Source organism: Podarcis melisellensis, assembly GCF_964234715.1.
Source record: "Podarcis melisellensis genome assembly, chromosome: 7".
Taxonomy (NCBI): domain Eukaryota; kingdom Metazoa; phylum Chordata; class Lepidosauria; order Squamata; family Lacertidae; genus Podarcis; species Podarcis melisellensis.
Genome location: NC_138539.1, coordinates 38,578,535 through 38,599,108, shown reverse-complemented (window position 1 = coordinate 38,599,108; position 20,574 = coordinate 38,578,535). Strand labels below are relative to the sequence as shown.

The 20,574-nt window shown below is 41.2% G+C and overlaps 1 protein-coding gene across 1 annotated transcript; it reads right to left on the bottom strand.

Moving 5' to 3' along the window:
* Window positions 1-1,299: 1,299 nt before the first annotated feature.
* OPRK1 (opioid receptor kappa 1) lies at window positions 1,300-17,957 on the bottom strand. The gene is made up of 4 exons (XM_081919215.1): window positions 17,405-17,957; window positions 16,410-16,728; window positions 5,715-6,067; window positions 1,300-2,316 (listed from the first exon to the last, which is right to left on the bottom strand). Exons 2-4 carry the CDS (start codon window positions 16,670-16,672, stop codon window positions 1,784-1,786), a joined length of 1,149 nt encoding a protein of 382 aa, XP_081775341.1. The 5' UTR covers window positions 16,673-16,728; window positions 17,405-17,957; the 3' UTR covers window positions 1,300-1,783.
* Between the last annotated feature and the right edge of the window lie 2,617 nt (window positions 17,958-20,574).

Here is a 20,574-nt window from a genome sequence, read left to right as displayed (position 1 = left end):
CCCAGCAACTGTCCGGCCCTGCTGCCATTGTGTACCTCACAATGATGCTGCCTCAGCACTGTCAAAGGCCATGGAATGAAGCAGCCGCAGACTGTCCTGCCTGTTCCTCTAAAGCTCACCTGGGCTGTTGTTTGGGTGATCTGTAAGGGGAGGGGGTGCACAGTTTAGGCAATCTGTGAGGTAAGAAGGCAAATGGTTTGGCCAAGCTGTGAGGGGAGGAGTTGGTGAGCAAAGTGAGCAGGCATGACAGCTCATTGTATGCTAAGATGAAGCCGGTGTCTTACTTTTTAAACATATGATTCACACCAGAGGACACCAACCTTTGAGAGGCCATGGGCATGTTTGTGAACAAGGCACACTGTTGTGGGTACCACAAAAAGCACACAACCTATTCAGTTGGCTACAATAGAATGCTGCTTTCAAGCTTAGTTTCACTGAGGGGAAGGGTGGGTACTCTGTGGACACCAGAAAAGGCTTCTGTGTGACCGTATGGGTGTCTATGGGTGCCATGTTGGCAACCTCTAATTCACACTTTCATGTTTGGGCACAATGCTTCAGTTCTGGAACTCCCAAAAGGCCACCAGAACCCAATATTACCATCTTTGAAATAATGGTGGTGGTGGTGATGATTTATTTATTTATTTTTAAACACCTTTATTTTGGCAGACTTTAGTAGTATCATGGACTGATTTATTTACAGCCTTGTTTTGAATTTTGACAGAGTTTTCATGGTTATTTAAGCTAATTAATTAATTACCTTAATTAATTAATTAATTAATTAATTACATCAAGCTAATTACCTTGATGGTATAATTATTAAAGTAAGTGCCTGAAATACCAGGTCAGCCTATTTATGTATTTAGTGCAATGCTGTCCACTCTGCCTGGCACCAGCTTTCCAGAAACTCCAGCAGGGGATCCTGTATAAAGAAATAAAATGTAGGCAGTCTTCCATTTGGATTAAAAACTGTAAATTACATATAGTAGAAGTGCTGGAAGTTATCAAGCACTAGATGTAATCATCATATAAAGCAGAGGTGGGGGACATGTAGTCCCCCCAGATGTTGTTGGACCAACTCCCATCAATCCCCAGCCAGCCTGGCCAATATTCAAGGATTGTATGAGTTGGATCTGGAGGATCAAAGGTTTCTCACTCCTAATATAAAACACGATTTTGTAAATTAACCCAAAGCACCTCCCAGATGTTTGCAGTAGAATGTTGGGTTCCCTAATTTCCTACATGGTTCACACACTTATCAGAAAATGCTTCTCATTCAAAGAATATAAGGAAAAGGCTGGCTTAGAATTGAGACTATTCATTGTAACACAGGACAGTAAAACAAGATTTTTGCACAAGATCTTTGAAAGGTAAAAATCCTTACTCCCCCCTTATTTTTTTTACAGCAATCTTTGAAAACCACATGCTAGCATCCATATGGATTCTAAGTAAGAGCATCAAGGAGTCATAAGCGGAAAATATCATCCTTCCCTTCCTATAAAGAGATCAGCATTGTGAAGAAGTTTGCTGTCTTTTGCCAAGAATGGATATTGTGCTATGTACAAAGATCTGTTCTTAATATGATCCAAAAACTAATCATCAGTTTCATCATGGCTGATGAAACCCTCATTATCAGCAACTGCCCGTTCAGACTATGAGAAAGCTTACACAATATCAAATAGGTCTATTATTGTCCATTTCACACAGCGGTGGTTATTTGAGTTAGTCCAAGATCATTGGATTCCTCTCTTCCAGGAGGACAGTAAGATGACATTTCCACGACTAGTCATACTGGCTTGTTTGTACCATCAGCCTCCCTGGAATAAGCAGGATCTTGAACGGTGTTTCTGGCTCTGCTGGTACTTTGTCTGTCCGTCTTCATCTTAAAAGGAAAGCAGAAATCTTTGAAACACCGTTTGAAGTTTTCATCCAGGAAAGCATACAGGATGGGATTTAGGCTGCTATTGGTGTAGCCCAAAGCTATGCAGAAATAATAGCTGGAAATGGCGGCAGTGCTGTGTGACACGTCCCCAAGGGCCTCGACCAAGACAAAAATGTGGATTGGGGTCCAGCAGATAATGAAAACTGCAACCACGACAAGAACAAGTCGAGTGATGCGACGGAGGTTTCGGTCTTTCTCTCGAGATCCAGAGAGGAGCCGCACACTCTTCAAGCGCAGAATCATCAGAGTATAGCAGATGACTATGATTAACACCGGAATAACAAACGCAAAGACAAAGACACAGATTTTCATAAAGGTGTCCCACCAGGCATAATCTTCATCTGGGAACTGCAAAGAGCACTCTGTACTGCCTGTGTCTGTAAATGAAAAAGCCAACAAGAAGGAAACACAGGAACAGATTAAACTAACAGTTTAACAGTGGGTTTTGTTTTTTAAGTATGCATGTCATGACAATTCCAAAATAATGTTAAAAAAAGTGAAGGAGAGTCTCCACCCCCAGCATCAGCCCGGACACTGAGATCCAGCACCAAAGACCTTCTGGCAGTTCCCTCACTGAGAGAAGTGAGGTTGCAGGGAACCAGGCAGAGGGCCTTTTCAGTAGTGGTGCCCACCCTGTGGAACACCCTCCCATCAGATGTCAAACTTTTGACTTTTAGAAGACCAGATATCTTTTAGAAGGCAGCCCTATCCAAGGAAGTTTTTAATGGATGGTGTTTTAATCTGTTTTTAATATTTTGTTGGGAGCTGCCAATGGTGACTGGTGCAACCCAGTCAGATGGGTGACATATAAATACTGTAATAAAGTTGTTGTTGTTGTTGTTGTTGTTGTTGTTGTTGTTACTACTAATGTGATTTCAAGACTTTCCACTTTGCACTGTTAGGGTCAGGTGTTCCTAACTGGGTCTTCACTTTCTAAGTGCAGTCTCTTATCCTCTGTGCATTCTGTAGTTTGCTCAACTTTGCTTTGTGATGTTAGTGCTGATCTGAGAGGGTGAACTTTCATGTGCCCTTACGAATGTATTTCAAACAGAGAGTTTATTGTCTCTACCTGAAGGCGATTCTGTATCTCTCTAATGAACTGGAGCTCTTTCAATTATGGTGGTTAGAAAGAGATGTAGCTTTTAGAAGGGTTGTTCTGTAAGTAATGAGGAAGAACAGCTGAGAGTGGGAATGCATGATTTACAGAGATGAGAAATTCATGATGCCAAAGAACAAATATTCTACAGAGTAATATCATGCTTCAACCCACTCAACTGAACTGATGGTCTTAACAGGCTTTGCTCCTCCACAACAAATTGTGCTTTTTGCATTCCTGATATTAAATTGACAAGAAAAACACTGAAAGCATGGAAGCTGCTGAAAAATTATACATGGGGTAGTTGGCCCTGTGAGAGAGAGGGGGGTGGGGGTGGGGAGAGAGTGTGTGTGTCTATCTCAGAAACAAGCCACAACCCTCACTGCCTCTGTTCCATGAGTGCTCTTGACTGTCTGGAATGTATCTGTGAAGTGGGACAGTGTCTCTTGCTTACCTGAATGAAGAGATGGCTGTGGGTGTAGAAATCTCAGGCTTTTGTATTGGCTGGAATGTAGCCTACTGTGCAAAAGTAAGACTCACATCCTTTTATCCACCCACTTTGCCTCTGACCATGCTCACCACAGTCAACCTGCAGCCCCTGAAAGCTTAGCTATAAGGGAACATGGCCATTGGGCTAAGAAAGGTTCTGCATCTTGGAGCTAGTGTAAATCACACAGTGCAAAGTGTACACTGAGGACAAGGTTCAGGCTGTGCACACACCATACATTTAAAGCACCCTCTCCCCTCCCCCCAAAAAAGAATCCTGGAAACCATAGTTTACCACTCAGAGAGCTACAATTCTCAACACCTTTAACAAACTACAGTTCCCAGGATTTTTTTTAGGAGCGTGTGCCATAATTGTATAGTGTGTATGTGACCTTAGTTTGGATTCCTCTTTGGGCCTCTGGAAAGTGGATTGCTTTTCCTCAGACCACTTTGGGCCAGAACTGCTTAGACTCAGGTCCAAAGTGGAGGCCTGCTTCAGAAATTCAGGGCTTCCTCTGTCCACCCACAGTCTACCATGAACATGGGGAATTGAACCAATAGTGGGTTGTTGTTTTTTGCAGAATTTGTTGAGATTAGAAACTATGAGTCTTCTTGTTTGCTGCTGCTTGTTTATATTGTTTTACTGTTTTTAGTGTACTCTTCTCTGATCTCCTTAGGGAGGGAGAGTGGGATATAAATTATTGTAAATAATGATCACACTTTCTGGCATAGTAACCCCTTCTGATTGGATGAACCCTGCCAGTGGCACTGTGTAAGGGTTTTTTTTTTTAATCTGGGGAGGATCAATTCACTTTCCCCCTGCACTTTTGGGGACTGTATGAGCATAGCATAGGTTACAAAAGCACCCAAGGTAAGTAGCATGCAATTTTTTAGAAGGATAGGTGAAATGGTTAGGTGTTACGATGAATGGACACATGGGCTAAAAAACATCAAATCCTGAAACCATACATGTCAACGTAGTTTGACTGACTTCAAGCAACCACTGCAGAGTGACTCACCTGCTAAGAGTGCCAATGGGTTAATAGTGATTATATTTCGTAGCATAATATCATGTACTTTTCATTCTAAGTGCTTCTGAATTTTAATCTAATGGTTATCACATAATTATTCACTGCATATTAACAAGGCTCAATTGTGGCTGTGCTTTTCACACACAAAGTTCCAGCTACATAATTTAACAGATGTGAACCAATGCATTTGGATCCTTTGCAGTATCCGGTCTCATTCAGCTCATTCACCACTGCAGGGCCCATGAAAAATACACCATCAGCTTGAGGGATTCAACCAGTTTGCAGATTTCTGTTGCATGCAATTGATTCATATGGATGACGTTTCTGTGAGAACGCGTGGTTGCCAGACTGCTATGTATGTTACAATTTCGTATATGAATCAGGGTGGGCTTTTTTTTCTTTCACACAGGAAAGTAACAACTATGAATAATATTTTGCATTTATGTAGTACAGTTTTGTAAAAAATACTGCATAGATGTGTGTGTGTGTGTGTGTGTGTGTGTGTGTGTGTGTGTGTGTGTGTGATCTCAGCAATCATTAATACCAATTGTAGTATTATTCTCATATTGTTAAAGGGGTAGGAGCTGTGATTTTCCTAATACTATAAGTGAAACTTGTCAAAGTCCATCTACTGAGTTTGTGAAGGCAAGTTTTAAACCAGTGAATTCCTAATGGGAAAGGGCCATGACAGAGCATCTGCTTTGCTTACAGAGAGCCCCAGTTCCAATCCTCGGCATTTCCAGGTGGAACTGGGAATGTCCTTTGTCTGAAATGCTGGAAAGTCACTGCCAGTCAGTGCAGAGTCTACAATGACTGGCTGCAGCACTCCATAATTTGAGTCAATAAGGAGCTACAGTAGATGGACTAATGGAATAAAGCAGCTTCCTTTGTCCCTACAGTCACCATCACTTGGGCACTGACCTACACTAGCTTTCAAGTATTGGAGGCTAGATTATTTTGCAGTTACAACCATGATCACTAGAAATCCATCTTTTGAAAAAAGGGAAAGGAGCAGTTTTGAGGATTCTAGTAAGAACAAGCCAAGTGCATAAAAACAGCTGGTATTCAAAAGTTAATTGTATTAGTCGTCTCTATGCTTTTTAAAAAAAGTTTATTATTGAGCAGGGACAAATCACCGGCAAAGAACAGAGCTCACACTCACCTTCCCTGACTTTAGTACCTCCGAGGACAATGGCTGATATGCCAACTGATGAAGATAAGAGCCAGATACATATGTTGATGATCTTTGCCTTCAGGGGAGTACGGAAGTCTAGAGCCTTCACCGGGTGACACACAGCAATGTATCGATCAACACTCATCATGGTCAGCGTGAATATGCTGGTAAACATGTTATAGTAGTCAATGGAAATAACTATTTTACACAGCACATCCCCAAATGGCCACGAGTTCATTAAGTACTCAGTACTTTGGAAAGGCATTGTGGTGGTTACTAGGGCATCTGCTAGGGCCAGATTAAAAATGTAGATATTGGTTGCTGTCTTCATCTTTGTGTACCTGCAAAACAAGAAAAATTTCCATTATGTCACCCCATAAGTCAGTTTAGTTTTGAGAATGCTCTGAAAGAAACGTTTAACTTTGAGGTGAATTTAAATGGGGGGGGGCATTTTTCACTGAATGTTTCCCAGACACCCAAAGTACTCCCCCCCCCTTTAAGTTACTTTTGTGTATGTGATGATGGTGCACTAACAGGGGCGAAAATGTTTCCCTATTAGGATTAGAACCTTTGGTTCTCCAGATGTTGGACTTCACTCCCACTCTGGGCTAGGCCAAGACATTTTGCTGCTTGATGCAAAGGACAAAATTGCAGCTTCAAATATCACAATTACATCTACAAAAGCAGGCTGGATTCGCAGTTGAACACTATGTCAGTAAAATAGTGGGATGTAAGCAATGTACTTTTCGGTTAACATGTTGCCCATGTTTTATAATTAAACTGCTGAAATTCCCTTACAAGGACTTAGTTATATTTTCAATGGTGGTGGCTTGTCACTGAGAAGCTGAGAAACCACTCTAGGATTAACATTATCCAAGTGATGCACAACCATTTGGCAAATTGCTTTAGCTGAAAAGTTAACAGGAAAACTGAAGGCTATGAAGGTTAAAAATATATAATCCTTTGTTTTGTTTTATTTCATATGTTAACAGTTTACTTATATAGCTCAGTTAGTAGAGCATGAGACTCTTAATCTCAAGGTTGTGGGTTCAAGTGCCACATTGGGCAAAAGATCCTATGATTCCTCCATCAACCCATGGCAACTGATAGGAAGACTATAAGTTAATACAGTATAGTGGATTTCATAATGAAAACTATTGCAGCCAATGTACTGTGATTCTGTTTTGTTTTGATATTTGTTATTTGTATGTTCAGAAACCTTTCAATTAAAACATGTATTTATGTATTTATAAATAAAAACACTTATGGGATACTTTACCACAATGGGAGAAAGCAAGATAGTGTGTGAAGGGCAGGCACACACACAGTTCTCTCTTCTGATTATTCATCCCCATCGCCAACCCACCAAGCATCTGCTGCCTGAGGCAACTGCCTCATTTTACCTAATGATAGGTCTGGCCCTGTTCCCATTGTAACCCAATAGCCATGCTAGCTGGGGTTGATGGGAGCTAGAGTCCAACAACATCTAGTGGGCCACAGTTTTCCCATCACTGATCTATGAGAAAGAAACAGAGCACTGCATTTCCAATGCAACTGGGCAATGTTCCCAGAAGCAGTTTCATTGTTTGGTTCAGCACTGCATAAGAAATACATGTTCCTGTTTTCCCTTTCCTACTTACCAACCTGAATAAGGACAATGCTTCTTTATTTTCCCTCAGAGATAATGCTATATAGTCATATCTGAGTGCCTACATTGCCATATTTTAGCCTTGAGACAAAGGCATTAAGTCATTTGTTTAGTTAGAATCTGGGAGTGGGTGGAGAATGAACGCTTCTAAGAAAAGCAAGGATGCTGTATTGCTTAATTACAGTTTTGCATTCTTCTGTGTGTGTTTCTTCCAATGTGTAAATTGCTGTATTGATTGTTGGCTTTATGCTAATTTCTCCTTTGGGTGTAAGTATCATGCAGCAAGAGAGAATAAAATAGTACTGGAGACTATTACATCTTCTGCAAGCCCACTTTTTACATTTTTCCTTTTTTTTGCAAAAGAAAACTTGGAGCAGTTTTCAGTAGGCTACTGTTTACAGACAGAAATACTAGCATTTGCCAAGGCTTGTAGTCTATATATTTTATTTCACCCTTTAACTGATTTATTGCTGCAATGCTGTGTTAGCAATTAAGTTTTACTTGCCAGCAGCAGAACTAAATTCATGAGCAATTTTAATTAGATTATGCAAATTAGTCAAGCCATCATAAAGTTGCTAGATTTAGTTTCATGAAATAAGATCCAACAACAGCTAAATGAGGATATAATTTTTTCAGCGGATGACAAGTAACACCCCCTAGTGTTTCCATTCTTTTCAGGAACCTTAGTTGTTTTTTTGGCCAAGTGAGTGGTTGCCATCGATCTGTCAGCCTTTAGCAACATTCAGCACTACTGTACTGCCGTTAGACAAAATACTTAATGGACTGAATAGCTGAATACTGCTAGCTCTTTATATTACAAAATGTCACACATGCAAACAGTAGCATGATAATCACTGTGAATGTATTCATATGTAGGGCTTTTCCTAGTACTGGTAAAGTGGTGAATTATGAAATTCAGTCAATCTTCAGAACAATTCCCAAGCCATACCCTTATAGCCATGTCCCTTATAAGACTCCAGAACAAAAATGAATTTTTGACCAATTCAGACATTATAACTTCAGTACCAACCCAGGTTACAGATTGCCTCCGCTGGTGAATTTGCAGTAACTTCAAAGCCCCACTTGGCTCTTACATTTCAGCACAGCTTGAATTCAAGCCATGCCACAAAGGAGAAATGGTTCTCCTAACATCATGGTGACATCAAGTGAATGACACCTGGCCAGCCCTGGCCACCAATCAAAGTTGCCCATCAGTGGGGGAGAGGGGAGAGCCCAGGAATTTGCCTGCTAGCTGCAAAGAGTCCCTACACTCCTGCTTCTGATCTTCCATATTTTGGACAATTCAAAATATTTTGGGCCCTGAGGCACAGACATGTTTACATATGGACATACACACCATTGTAGTTACTAGTTATACATTAACATAGCAGAAACACTGACTTAAGGTTGTGATGGTGTAACAAAATTGCTACGCTCTTGTAACTTTACGACACTATTGTTATTTGAAGTCATAGTTGGGTCGAGGATTTAGTTGCAAGCCTATCCTGTGTCATTTGGCAAGCATAATTTAGAGTAGCATTTCAGTGTTAAACTCTTTCATTCCACTTGCACTAGTTGAAACATGTGCAATTACACTGTCACCACCTCTATGAAAAATGGCTACATTTGAATTTTGTTAAAGTAGCAATACTTGAATAAGTCACAACTTACTTCCCCCATTGATTTCCATTAGGCTTCTATGATCTCTTTGCAGCTGTATTCTTAAAATTTGTATTGCTAGTCTGCAGATGGTATCATGCAGTAGCTGGCAACAACAATCTGCACAAAATCTGCAGTCATATATATGCAGTTTTCACAGATAATCAGGGTTGCAAATTGCATCTGTTTGCCTTGATTAAAACTACTGTATATATTAAATGTTGCTATGATTAACACTAATGTTTAAGGACTGCAATTGCTCACTCAAATTAGCCTTTAAGTCAACATCTGGAAAACATACTACTAAATGACTGTTCATAAAAGAACATCTTTAAAAGAGGCAGCCAAGCATTTACCCAAGAAACCCAAGGACTTGCCAACTGGAAAATTAAAGGATTTCATTCACTTGCGACTGAAGCTTATGACCAGTAGTGGGTGCTGTAGCTGCATCACCTACCTGACCTTCAGCCAGCTGCACCACTGCTGCTTACTGGGCAATAGGGGGCAGGGGGGCAAGGTTGGCATAGTGCAAACTCACCAGGAAGGACACCGGATTGACTGTGTAAATATGTTTGCACTGTGCCACTGTACTCTACCTCTGTACTCTACCTCCCAATAAGCAGAAATGACATAACTAGCTGGAGGTCAGTTGAGGGGCACTGTCTACCGGTAATCATGTCACCGGCTGCTACCAATGACAAGAAATGGTTAAGCAGGAAAAGTTTATTACCTGTTTTAAACCAGTTTCTAATCCAGAGGTGATCTCCCATCTATCCCACCACAAAGCTTTCATAGGAGCTTTTGATGACAGGCAAATTACTGAATGCAGCATCTCACTTCTTTTTTTGTCACAGGGAGGGATGGGAGATAAATTTGATTCAGTTCACATTTAAGAGCATCCTTACTTAATTCTCACTTTCCAGAACAATATACAAACCAAAACACAAACAGATTTCCCAAGTCTCGCCCATTCAAATTTTGCAATGAAAGTTCTCAAGTGAACAAACCTGTACAAAACTCAAAGAAGTGTGCATATAAATGCATGTGTTGTTGAAAATAAAATACCATATGCCTTATATTAGGGAAATTTCTTTACAAACGTGTATATTTTGGGAAACTGTGTGTGCGTCTGTGCAGGAAAATGCTGATAAATTTTCATTAGAACCTTTAAAAAAAATTGCAATCTGATGTGGAAATGTGGGGAACTGACCTTAAGACTGGAAAAATGAGGAACCAAAATGGACCTATTGTCCCATCCATACTCACAATACAACAGCTCAAAAGAAATGTACTTTTACATTCCAGTCATGCCTTTTCTTCTTCTGTTTGGTTGCTTCAGGCAATAGGAGCCAATGTGATAGGTTATGGTTTGTTTTTTTCGTTATCTAATCCAACACACAGCGCTATGGATAAGTATTGACTTAATAAGTGAGCTCTAATTCTTGCATTGCCAAATTAAGGCTCAAAGATGCAGCAAGGGGGGGAAATGGATATTGACTCTACTCTTTAATCTCAGGTGCAAGAAACATCTTTCTTAATGAGAACTCCAGAAAGAATATTGATCTTTGAATGGTCTCTTCTGAGGACCTAACTAGATGTTATGAGGAGGAAAGCTGGCAGCCGTTATCTTATGTTTCCTGGGAACAACTAACTTGAGAAACACATGATGGGACAGCAGCATGTTCCCCACCCATGCTTCACTTTAACTCCTGCTGCCTGGAGTGTGCTGGTAAATGTTGGATATGATGATGTCTTGTCCGGTATTTCATTTCCTAGATGTTAATTAGGAGACTTGTTAGGAGAGAGGGGCCAGTGCCAGCCACAGTTCTGCTGATATCTACACATAGGAAAGCCCAAAGATGTGAGACAGTTTGTCCCCTGATGTTGACCAAATAGGGCTTGGGTATGAATCCCAAGGATATGGACCCTAGAAAGAAGAGGAGAAGGGGAGGTGCATCCTTCCCACTGTCCAGAGCCAAGTCACCCAACTAAGCACCCAAAATTTGTTGCACCGACTGCTAGAGACTCCTTTAGTCATTAGCCTCTATGCAGTTAACACTACATGGACAGAAGAAGGAATGTCTGTGTGGAGGAACCCTGGTGAACACACATAACCTCTCCCCATGAATCATGCTGGGTTCCAGCTCACAAACTGCATACATTTAGCAGGTTTGTGCCCAAAGCATAGATAGAATGGGGATGAGGGACCTTTGTTTGGCAGCAGATGTATGTGAGGATGTAATAGCCTACATCCATGCCATACCATTAAACCACTCTTATACCCCTCTGGCAGTCATGGCTTCTCAAGAATCCTGCCATCATCTTAAAACTGTTGTGGCAGGCTTTTAACCTGACATTCAGCCTTTCCACACTCCCTCTTTTCCCGCTGCTTTCTCCTAGGGGAAAGAGCTCTTTAGTATTCAACTAGACCAAACAGCAATTCATATTTTCTCCATATCAACATTTGCTCTGATTTATTGCCAAAGAGTGGGTTTCCCCAGGGAAAGTGGTGTGGTGTGGCAAGGGCAAAATCTCTCGGATCTATGCATAGAAAGAGGAAGAGAAGTGGACAACCCACTCCGATCCATGCTTTCTAGGCAAGGGACAAGTGAGTGTGGACAAGCACCCATACACTGAGGACCATCTGCCTAGTTTTTCTGTTCCTTGAAATAGAACAGAAATACGTATCTGCGGAACTTCCTTGCATTGAATCATTTTATTATTTTAAGGCTGGTTTTGTTTTTGTTTTTTAAATGCTTTTGTTAGCTGCCTTAGTGCTACTAGTGATGTAGAAAGATGGGATATAAATTTCTTTTTAAAAAGTACCGAGGCATTCCATATGACCTTTTATATGCACTAGAACATATGAATTAGACTATATGGATTTGACCAGTCAGGCTGGATTAGACCAATCCAGGTGTTGCCTGTGGTGGGTTTTGTTGTGTATCATTTCAGACATACTTTGTATTAGTACTTCTGTTTGAAAAACATAGCTCTTCTACATATCCATATTTAAATGTTAATAGGCAGGGTTATATCACTCATTTGACTTAATAAAAAGTTAGAACTATGAATAGTACCCTGTGCAGATTGTTATACCACAAGGCATGGATAACCAAGCAGTGCCCTCCTGATGTTTTGAACTAAAATTCTGCTCAGCCCCCCCCCTCAACATGGCCAGAGGTCAAGGATGCTGGGAGTTGTAGTCTAAAACTTCTGGAGGACACCTGCAATAAGGAATCATATGGAAGATCTCTTAATCCTGGTTAGTTTCTTTAACGGTTGTTTAAAACTACTACACACACAGTGTGGTAGAAGTGTATTTTCCCTATATGTTTAATATATTCTTCTAGATGAAATGGGCATTCTAATAGCCCAATCCCATGCAAACTCCACTGGTGATTGCGAGTGTGGAACCCTGTATTGATATTTTTCCAGCAGAAATTTAGGCAGAAGCGGCAGAGAAACAGAAGTATATTTTTCCTCCCCTCTCATTGGAATTGTATCCATACTGCAAGATATCTGCAAAAATGTTTCTTGTAAAGACCATTTTTTTAACACAGAAAATTATTCAAATCACTGGAGGCTTGTTAGATAATTAGGGAAAGTGGCTAATTTGGAGTCTGATGACAGTCATCTGCTCTTCCATTTAACTGGCATCCTGGGGCAATGGGCATCAGTACACTGAGGGAGTGACTCCAGAATTACTGCTGGAGTCACATCATTCTTATGGGAGCCATTACTAGTTGACAATGGCATCACAGTGGCAAATCCAAAAGGCTGAAGTTCTGTTTCCATTAGATGATGAAATTAGTGCCTATTCCCTCTCCTTACACAAAAAAGGCCTGCAACATTTCCAGTGAACATCCTACTGTGACAAAAATACGTTAAAATAACAAAGGCTTTTCTTGCACGTATGATTTCCAGAGTTAGAAAATACGTTGTATTTCTAAAGTTAGAAAAGGCATTAGAAAAGTGCTGTTTTATTTTAAACCCAGTCTTGTTTCCTATAGAAATTGAGTCTCTAGCCCCGCAGAGATCTAGTTGGGTTCAGTTACCGAAAATCGTACAGTAAGACCTATATACAAACTCCTGAAATCTATGACAGGAGGAGGGAAGTGACATGAAGAGACAGCTGATTAGAAAAGAGGAAATGCTCAAGAAATAGAATCCAATTAGGAACGAAACTCAGGAACCTAGAGAAAAGGAGCTGAGCCCACAGAAACTGTATGTTCACCTAAGGTGTACAGTTGTTACCCTAGGTGCTCACAGGTCTCCTGACATTATACTAGGTGGACAGAGATTACACGCTCCTGACCCTGACTGCATCACAAGCACAAAACAAGGACTCAACGAGGTAAATCCAGGCTACACATCAAGGTGCATGCCTAACACATACATCTGCAGCATATTCTTAAGATACTACATGTTTAGAAGAATTTTCAGAAAGCATTTGTCCATTTTTCAGATGGGGAACTCTGAAAAGCCTTTAGTGAAGACATGGCACAAAACCCATTCAAAGAAAGAAAAAGGAAAGCAAAGAAACACTGAAGGAAGTGAACTAACTTAGCCATCATGCTAAGAACCATTTCAAGGACTTCAGTAATTAGCAGTGAGATCCTACACAAGTTACTCCAGAGAAGTAAGCCCCATGTCAATGTATATAGAGTTGTAGCCAGTCAAAGTAATTAGGCACCTGAAAAATCATTTTTCTGTTGCACACAATCATTCTTTCCGCAAACAAACAGAAATGTATACCTTTTCATAGAGACACCCGCTCCCATATGAGTACAGAGAAACTCAGTCTATAATGCCCCCTTCCACACAGGCACAAAGAAAGCTTCTCTATCTCACAGTCCTCATTTAAAACGCATTAGAAATTGTTTGTATAATTTAGAAGTTTATAAGATCCAGTGTTTCCTCTCACATAAATTTTGTGAAATACACATTTTCCCACTAAAACATCCATTTATTGTGCTGATTTGGAAGCACTTCCTCTGGAGGACTGCAATGAATTGTTAATGTTGTGCAGGTGTCTGGTTAATTTTATTATTCAATATTGTTCACTGCTTGTAATTTTTGCTTTGTTTTCTCCACCCCCTTTTTACCTGTCTGGCTTGCTGAGCACTGATCAGACCCCCCCCCCCCAAAAAAAAAAAACCCCAACATGATTTAGCACCAAATATTTCGAACTGTGGGATTTGAGCAGCTGGAAAGGATGCTGCCTATGATTTTGATCACAGTATGAAGCACACCAGAAATTTAGTACAGAAAACTGACGGCTTCCAAAACTGGTAAAATATTTTTTTAAAAAATATAGTGAAAAAGCAGATGGCCCAAAGATAAATGACTGGGAGATCTGCTACCAACTCTCTCTGGATGGTAAATTTAAGAAAGCTATTGAAAACTCTAGTTTTGATTTGAGAAGCAGTGCTGGGAGAAAAGATATTTAAGATATTCCACTCCCAGCACCATTGTCTCCATCTCAATTTTCCCCATCCTGAGGCTCCTATTAGCTCTGCTGGGGGGGACTGGGGCAATTCAGTTAATTGTGTGCTGCCTGCGTTTTTCTTTTCATATTACAGCTACCATTAGCTTTGGGGGAGGGCATTTTCGATCAGGGAAGTGGCATGTGTTGCAAGATTAATCCCACTTCTACAGCATCAGGGCTTCAATCACAATCAAGGCTCACAGCAGATGTTTGAAAGGGAAAAAAAGAGCAGTCAAGAAAATTGATCAAAGATTACCTGTAGTGTATCTATCCCCCCCACCAAAAAACATCCATCAAGTATCCTGTAAAAAAAAGATCTGCAATTTTATGTGCACTTATATGATAGTTCATGCTATTCATACTCAGAGTATTGAAATCAATTGCTTCTCTCTCTCTCATACACACACACACAAGAGAGAGAGAGAGTGTGTGTCTGTGTGTGTAGTTCCCCACCCTCCACAACCCCATCCTCTGAGTGCAGTGTTCATATATGAATGATTCCCACAAGCTCAACAGAATACCTATCCCCTCACCAGGCATGGGCCAGTAGCGCGAATGGGCCATCATTCACCACACATGTTCTCTTCTACTCCTTCCCTCCACTCAGCACAAGCTACTCATGCCTTGGTGCATAAGCAATTTGTATCGAACCTAGAAAGAGGACTGGGTGGGAAACTCAGAAACCCCAGTCAGGTGTCCTCCCTCAAACATTTCCCATCAGAGGAGGCAGAGCCCTTGCCTGTTGAGTGGTCTCCCTGCTGTAGAAGTTCAGAACCCAACCTTTGGAGTCAGACCATTAGGAAGGTTATGTAGCGAGCACAGCCTTGCTCTCCCTTCTTCACGGGATGAAAAAGGACGCTTGGATAGAGCTACAGTGACCTCACATTTACTTCAATGGCATTTTGTGCTGCCTGCACATCTACTCACATGCAGGGAGTGGGGGTAAAACAGGGCTCTGTTAGGCCTGGTGGGGGAATCTTTTCTCCCAAAGCTCCTATACCCATGTTATACTGCTGAGACATCTGATGGGGGTGGGGGTGGGAGGGAGAGTAACAAAACTTCTATATAGATTAAAAAATGATAATAAATAATGACACTGTTTCATTTGGAAAACAAAAAAGGAAAATATTATAAATACTAGATCTACTGGCAGTTAAAGTGTATGTGTATTATATAATGTTAGCAATAATATAGACCACATTACCTGTGTCTTATCCCTGGAGGGAGCTCTGTTCACATATTTCCACAGTGCTTTCCAGCACTGATAGGTATTCAGATGTTTAACTTTCAAGCCCATGTTATGCGTCAGTTTTCACTTTTATTCTTACAACCAAATGAAGACTCACATTTAAAACAGTCACATCTGTGTCTAACCCTTTGTTGGGTTAGCACAGTAAACCAGTAAACTGTGAGGGGAAATTTCTTGAATTAGTAATGCCACATAAATGAGGGGTTTCTGCCATCTCTCCCACCCTGCCATTTGCAAGCACCAATTCAGCATCTGTAGTTTGGTCCTGGCACTCAAATAGCCCTCAGTAAGGAAGCATCTTAGAACTCAAGCAGCCCAAGGGACACAACCATCAAGACACTACCATTAAGAAACAGAGAGCTTATCCCCTTACATGAAACATTATAACATGGCAGACCATTGATCCACCAAGCGCAGTATTGTGTATGCTAACTGACAGCTGCTTTCAATGGTTCCAGCATGAAGTCTCCCCAGTCCTACCTGGAGTTGCTGGGAACTGAACCTGGGATCTTCTGCATGCAAAGTAGATGCTCTACCTACCACTAAGCTATGACCCTTCCTATTTTCCCTTAGTTCCCTTTAGTTATGTAGCTTTCCCCCTACATTGACAGTTAAAAGACCCACCAAAATCCTTACCTTATGATGACAAACATGACCAAAGAGTTGCCAACCAAGCCCACCACAAAGACCATGGAGTAGACTGCAGTGATGATTATGGGAATAGCCGGGGAGATGTTGGTGTCATTCTGCTGTAAGTCCTCATAAGCACCACTACTATTGTTGCCATATTCTGCCCAGTCCACAAGCCAGCTGCTGCTACTGCTGCTAGGTAGTGGGCAAGGTCCTGGGGAGCAGGTAGGGCCCGGCTCCTCACGAAAAATATACACTGGGGATTCCATGGAGGGTTTCACCTCCAGCCCAGGTAGAGAAGAGGAGACAGGAGCAGATGAACACACTGGAAAGAGAAGAGTGAAATTAAAAGAGTGCAATTAATAGAGACATCACTAAATATGATAAAGGTGTCATTGGAACAGTCCTGAACTCCTTCTTAAACATTGTTTTTAATATAAAAGGAAAGAACAGTATTGGGAAAAGGAAAGCATGAAGTGGCAGAGGACGTTCATAAAAACCTGGACTCAAGAACATCACTACCTAGCAAAGTAATAAACGAATCCAGGTTCCCTACTGCACCAAAGTGCTTTTGAATTGAACTCATTTAGTCCTCTAGAAAGCAACGAGAGAAAACTTGATAGATCCCACATACTTCAGATACTAGGTTAGAGAAGAGATTCAAAATCATTGAAGTGTTTGAAACTCCTTTGGACTTTTAAAATACTAGGTAGCACCAAAAACTTGATGAGTTTTCCAGATAAGTTTTAACCCCTCTTAGATTGAGGTACACTGCATTGTTGGCTCAGGACCCGAGATACATTTCAGTTTGCTCTTATTTCATCAGTAATTTTTTGCATATCCAGACAAGGGATTCTTTCCTCTTAGGTAAAATTAAAAGGGGATCAATTTCCTTTTAAAGTACAGCCAGTTTTCTCAAAACAGGTAGAGGGTACAGAATGCATTTCAATAAAATAAAAATCATAAATAAAACGAGAGAAACAGAACAGAAAGTACATTACCTTTTTGTAAAATTCAATGAAAGCAGTGGTATCTCCCAGGAGATATTTTCAGAATTTGAAAAGCATCCTCTCCTTTTCTCTCTTGATGACTGTTATCTTGGGAATCTGGAGGGTTCACATGCCCTGGGAATGAAGGATAGCCAGGATGCCAAGACAGATCACAAGTATTAGCTCCAAGACTGCAGAAGCTGTAACTGCAGCCTGCACTTTACCTTTGTACAAGCAGTCTCTCACTCACACTCTGTCTCCCACTACACAGCTCAGTATATGCCGGCAGTCCTTGCACACATTCTCCTCCAAGCTCACATGACTTTTCTCTAAACACCACTTGGGAAGAATAAGGCAGCCAGTCCTGCAGCACCTAGGAGATTTTTTAAATACCACCTTACAAGTTGCTCTCCCACCCTATCCCAGCCTTTCCCCCAGGTTTTAAAATGCTTAAGCAATCATATTTCCTCTGTGTTAATTATATAAAAGACAGCAGAAAGAACATCTGTGATAAAGCAGATCTGACTGCCCACTTGATACATGTTGAGTGCATTCAGGATTGTTCTCACATTGTGTCCCCTGTTTCATTAAATCCATACAAAGAAGGGGGGCAGAGAATGCTTTCTCCTATGATGCTGCAGAAAGGATAAAACAGAACCGCAATAGAATATGTTAGATACATTGCATATCATTTAGATGCATTATGGATCTACAGCCAACAACTCCATTTATATGAGATAGTGATTTTGTCATTTATTCACATTGTATTGCAAGTAGATTTGGAAGAAGAAGAAGAAGAAGAAGAAGAAGAAGAAGAAGAAGAAGAAGAAGAAGAAGAAGAAGAAGAAGAAGAAGAAGAAGATAATAATAATTTGGCACCCTTTATCTGTTTGCTTTATTTATATAACAGCTCAGTGAAGAAAACTTCTGTCCCAACAACAGTGGAGAAGGTGTGACTCTGCAAGTGTTGATTGGTTCCAATATCCATCAACTGCAGGCAGCCCAGCCAATGGTCAAGGACAATGCAGGTTGGAGTCCAGCCACACCTGGCTGGCCACAGGTGTCCCATCTCTACTTTTCAGCAATCCTAGGGTGCATGAAAGAATACCCTCGTAAGTCAACAGTTGTCAAGCTTTGTTGTCATGAATGTCAATAACTCAAGATGGGCAGGGGGAGAGATTGGCTTAAGCCTATCAAGAAGTTTGACCAATATCTGTGCCCTTAAGGAGAAAAGTAAGACGAGCAGAAGCACAACATTACTGTGGGCCTCAGTTCAGACTGGGGCCATGGGAATCTAATGCTATCTCAGGGACAGCCTAAGGCCATCACACTGGATGGCACTAAACCACCAAAGGCTGTGAAATTGAGGGAGCCATTGTCTCCTGATGGGACTTCCCCAGGACTTCTCCAGGATTCCACAAGGAGAGGCATTGATAGATGCATTTTAAAACCATCCATTTGACAGCCTGACACATCCTCCCCCCCCCCCAGCCTGGTTTATGAGCATCAGGGCCCCCTGAGCTCCAGGAATGTGTGGTCTCCTATAAAAACACAAGGCACAATCTCCATTGCACCAGACAGTGCCACTCTGCTTCTGTGAAGCTCCCAGTTATCCCTTTGATTGATAGGATACTCATGTAATGTACCCAGCACCACACAAAAGCTAGGGACAGAGATGAGGAGTTTTAAGTTAAGCCTCCTGATACTCCAGTTTTCTTGTTTTGTAGAAAGTATAAAAACTGACTTAAGAGGAAGGAAAATGTGCAGGCAATCTTCTACCCAAAGTGTAATGCATCCTAAGGTGCTCAACTATTAGTATCACCAAATCCTGACCACAGAAAACACTCTGAGGTTCCTATCACATTTCCCACCACTAATCTACATCATCTATTTATATTTCACCTGGAGTACTGGATGCCTGGGTTAGCAGGAAAGGGGTAAGTCAATATAAAACTTCTGTTTCAGCCATACAAACATGAAAGTTGTAGTAGGGCAGTGTGAGAGCAGAGAGGCAATTACTTATTTTGTAGCAACTGCCCTTTCTTTTATATAGAACATGGACAGATAGACCAAGTACTAGTGCATGCTGCTATGCTGCTACTACTCCATGCAGTTTTCCGGGGAGAGCAATTCAGCTTGTGCTAGTCCTCTGCTAGAGAAAAAATCTGACAAGTTGTGGACCTACCAAGGGGGAGGTGTCTTCCTTGCCTTGCGAGACTTCAATAAATTGCAGTTTCTACTTCATCAACCAGGGGCCCAACTCACAGTCAAGATGGCCAATTAAGGCCCTAGATGATTGGGTATCAGGACAGACAGCAGCTGTTTGGATACTTAGCTATTATTAATTTGGGGAAATAGATTCATGAATTGTGGATGAATAGACTTGAATGTGTATCCCAGAGGCCTTTTCATCAATATTCACTGGCAGAATCCCAAAGAACAAAAGCATTCATCATCACAGGAGCAATTATTTGGCTTATACTCCTAGGCAATGGCGATGTTTTCCAATGTGATTTCTTTCTAATTGGGAACATGTGAAAACCTCAGTAAGAAAAGAAAACCCAAGTACTTTGGTTTCTTTTTATTGTAGGGATGTGAAAGCTGTGGCTCTCCATATGTTGTTAGACTCCAGTTCCCATCAGCCTTAGTCAGCTTGGCCAATGGTCAAAGTGGATGGGAGCTGCAGTCACAGAGTAGTCAGACTATGGGGAGTTGGAAGGGATCCCCCAAAGAGATCTCTGATTTTATCCATTTCACATTGTCTCCATCACACAGAATCCACTTAAACAAGCAAGATGAGCATAGATCTTCTCCACACCAGGAGACCCAGTACCAAGCATCAGCAGCAGTGATGAGGGAAATCTTCGTGACAAAAGGCAATACACACAAATAGGAAGGAAGGAAGGAAGGAATTGTATTTCTTTAAACCAATGCTTATCACCACGGTGAGCAGAACATTAATAGGGTTAGGGCTAATCCACCCTTCCAATTGCCTCATGGCTACAAAGCATGGCTCCGAGCGGTTTTCCCCTTGTCCCGCTTCTTTCCCAGGGAAAACCTGCTCTTCAGTTCTAAATCAGTACAAACATCAACCTGCAGAAAAACCAAACTGAGCACTAAAGAGCGATTTTCCCTGGGGAAAAGCAGCGGAACAAGAGGAAGTGTGAATGAGCCCTTAGTTA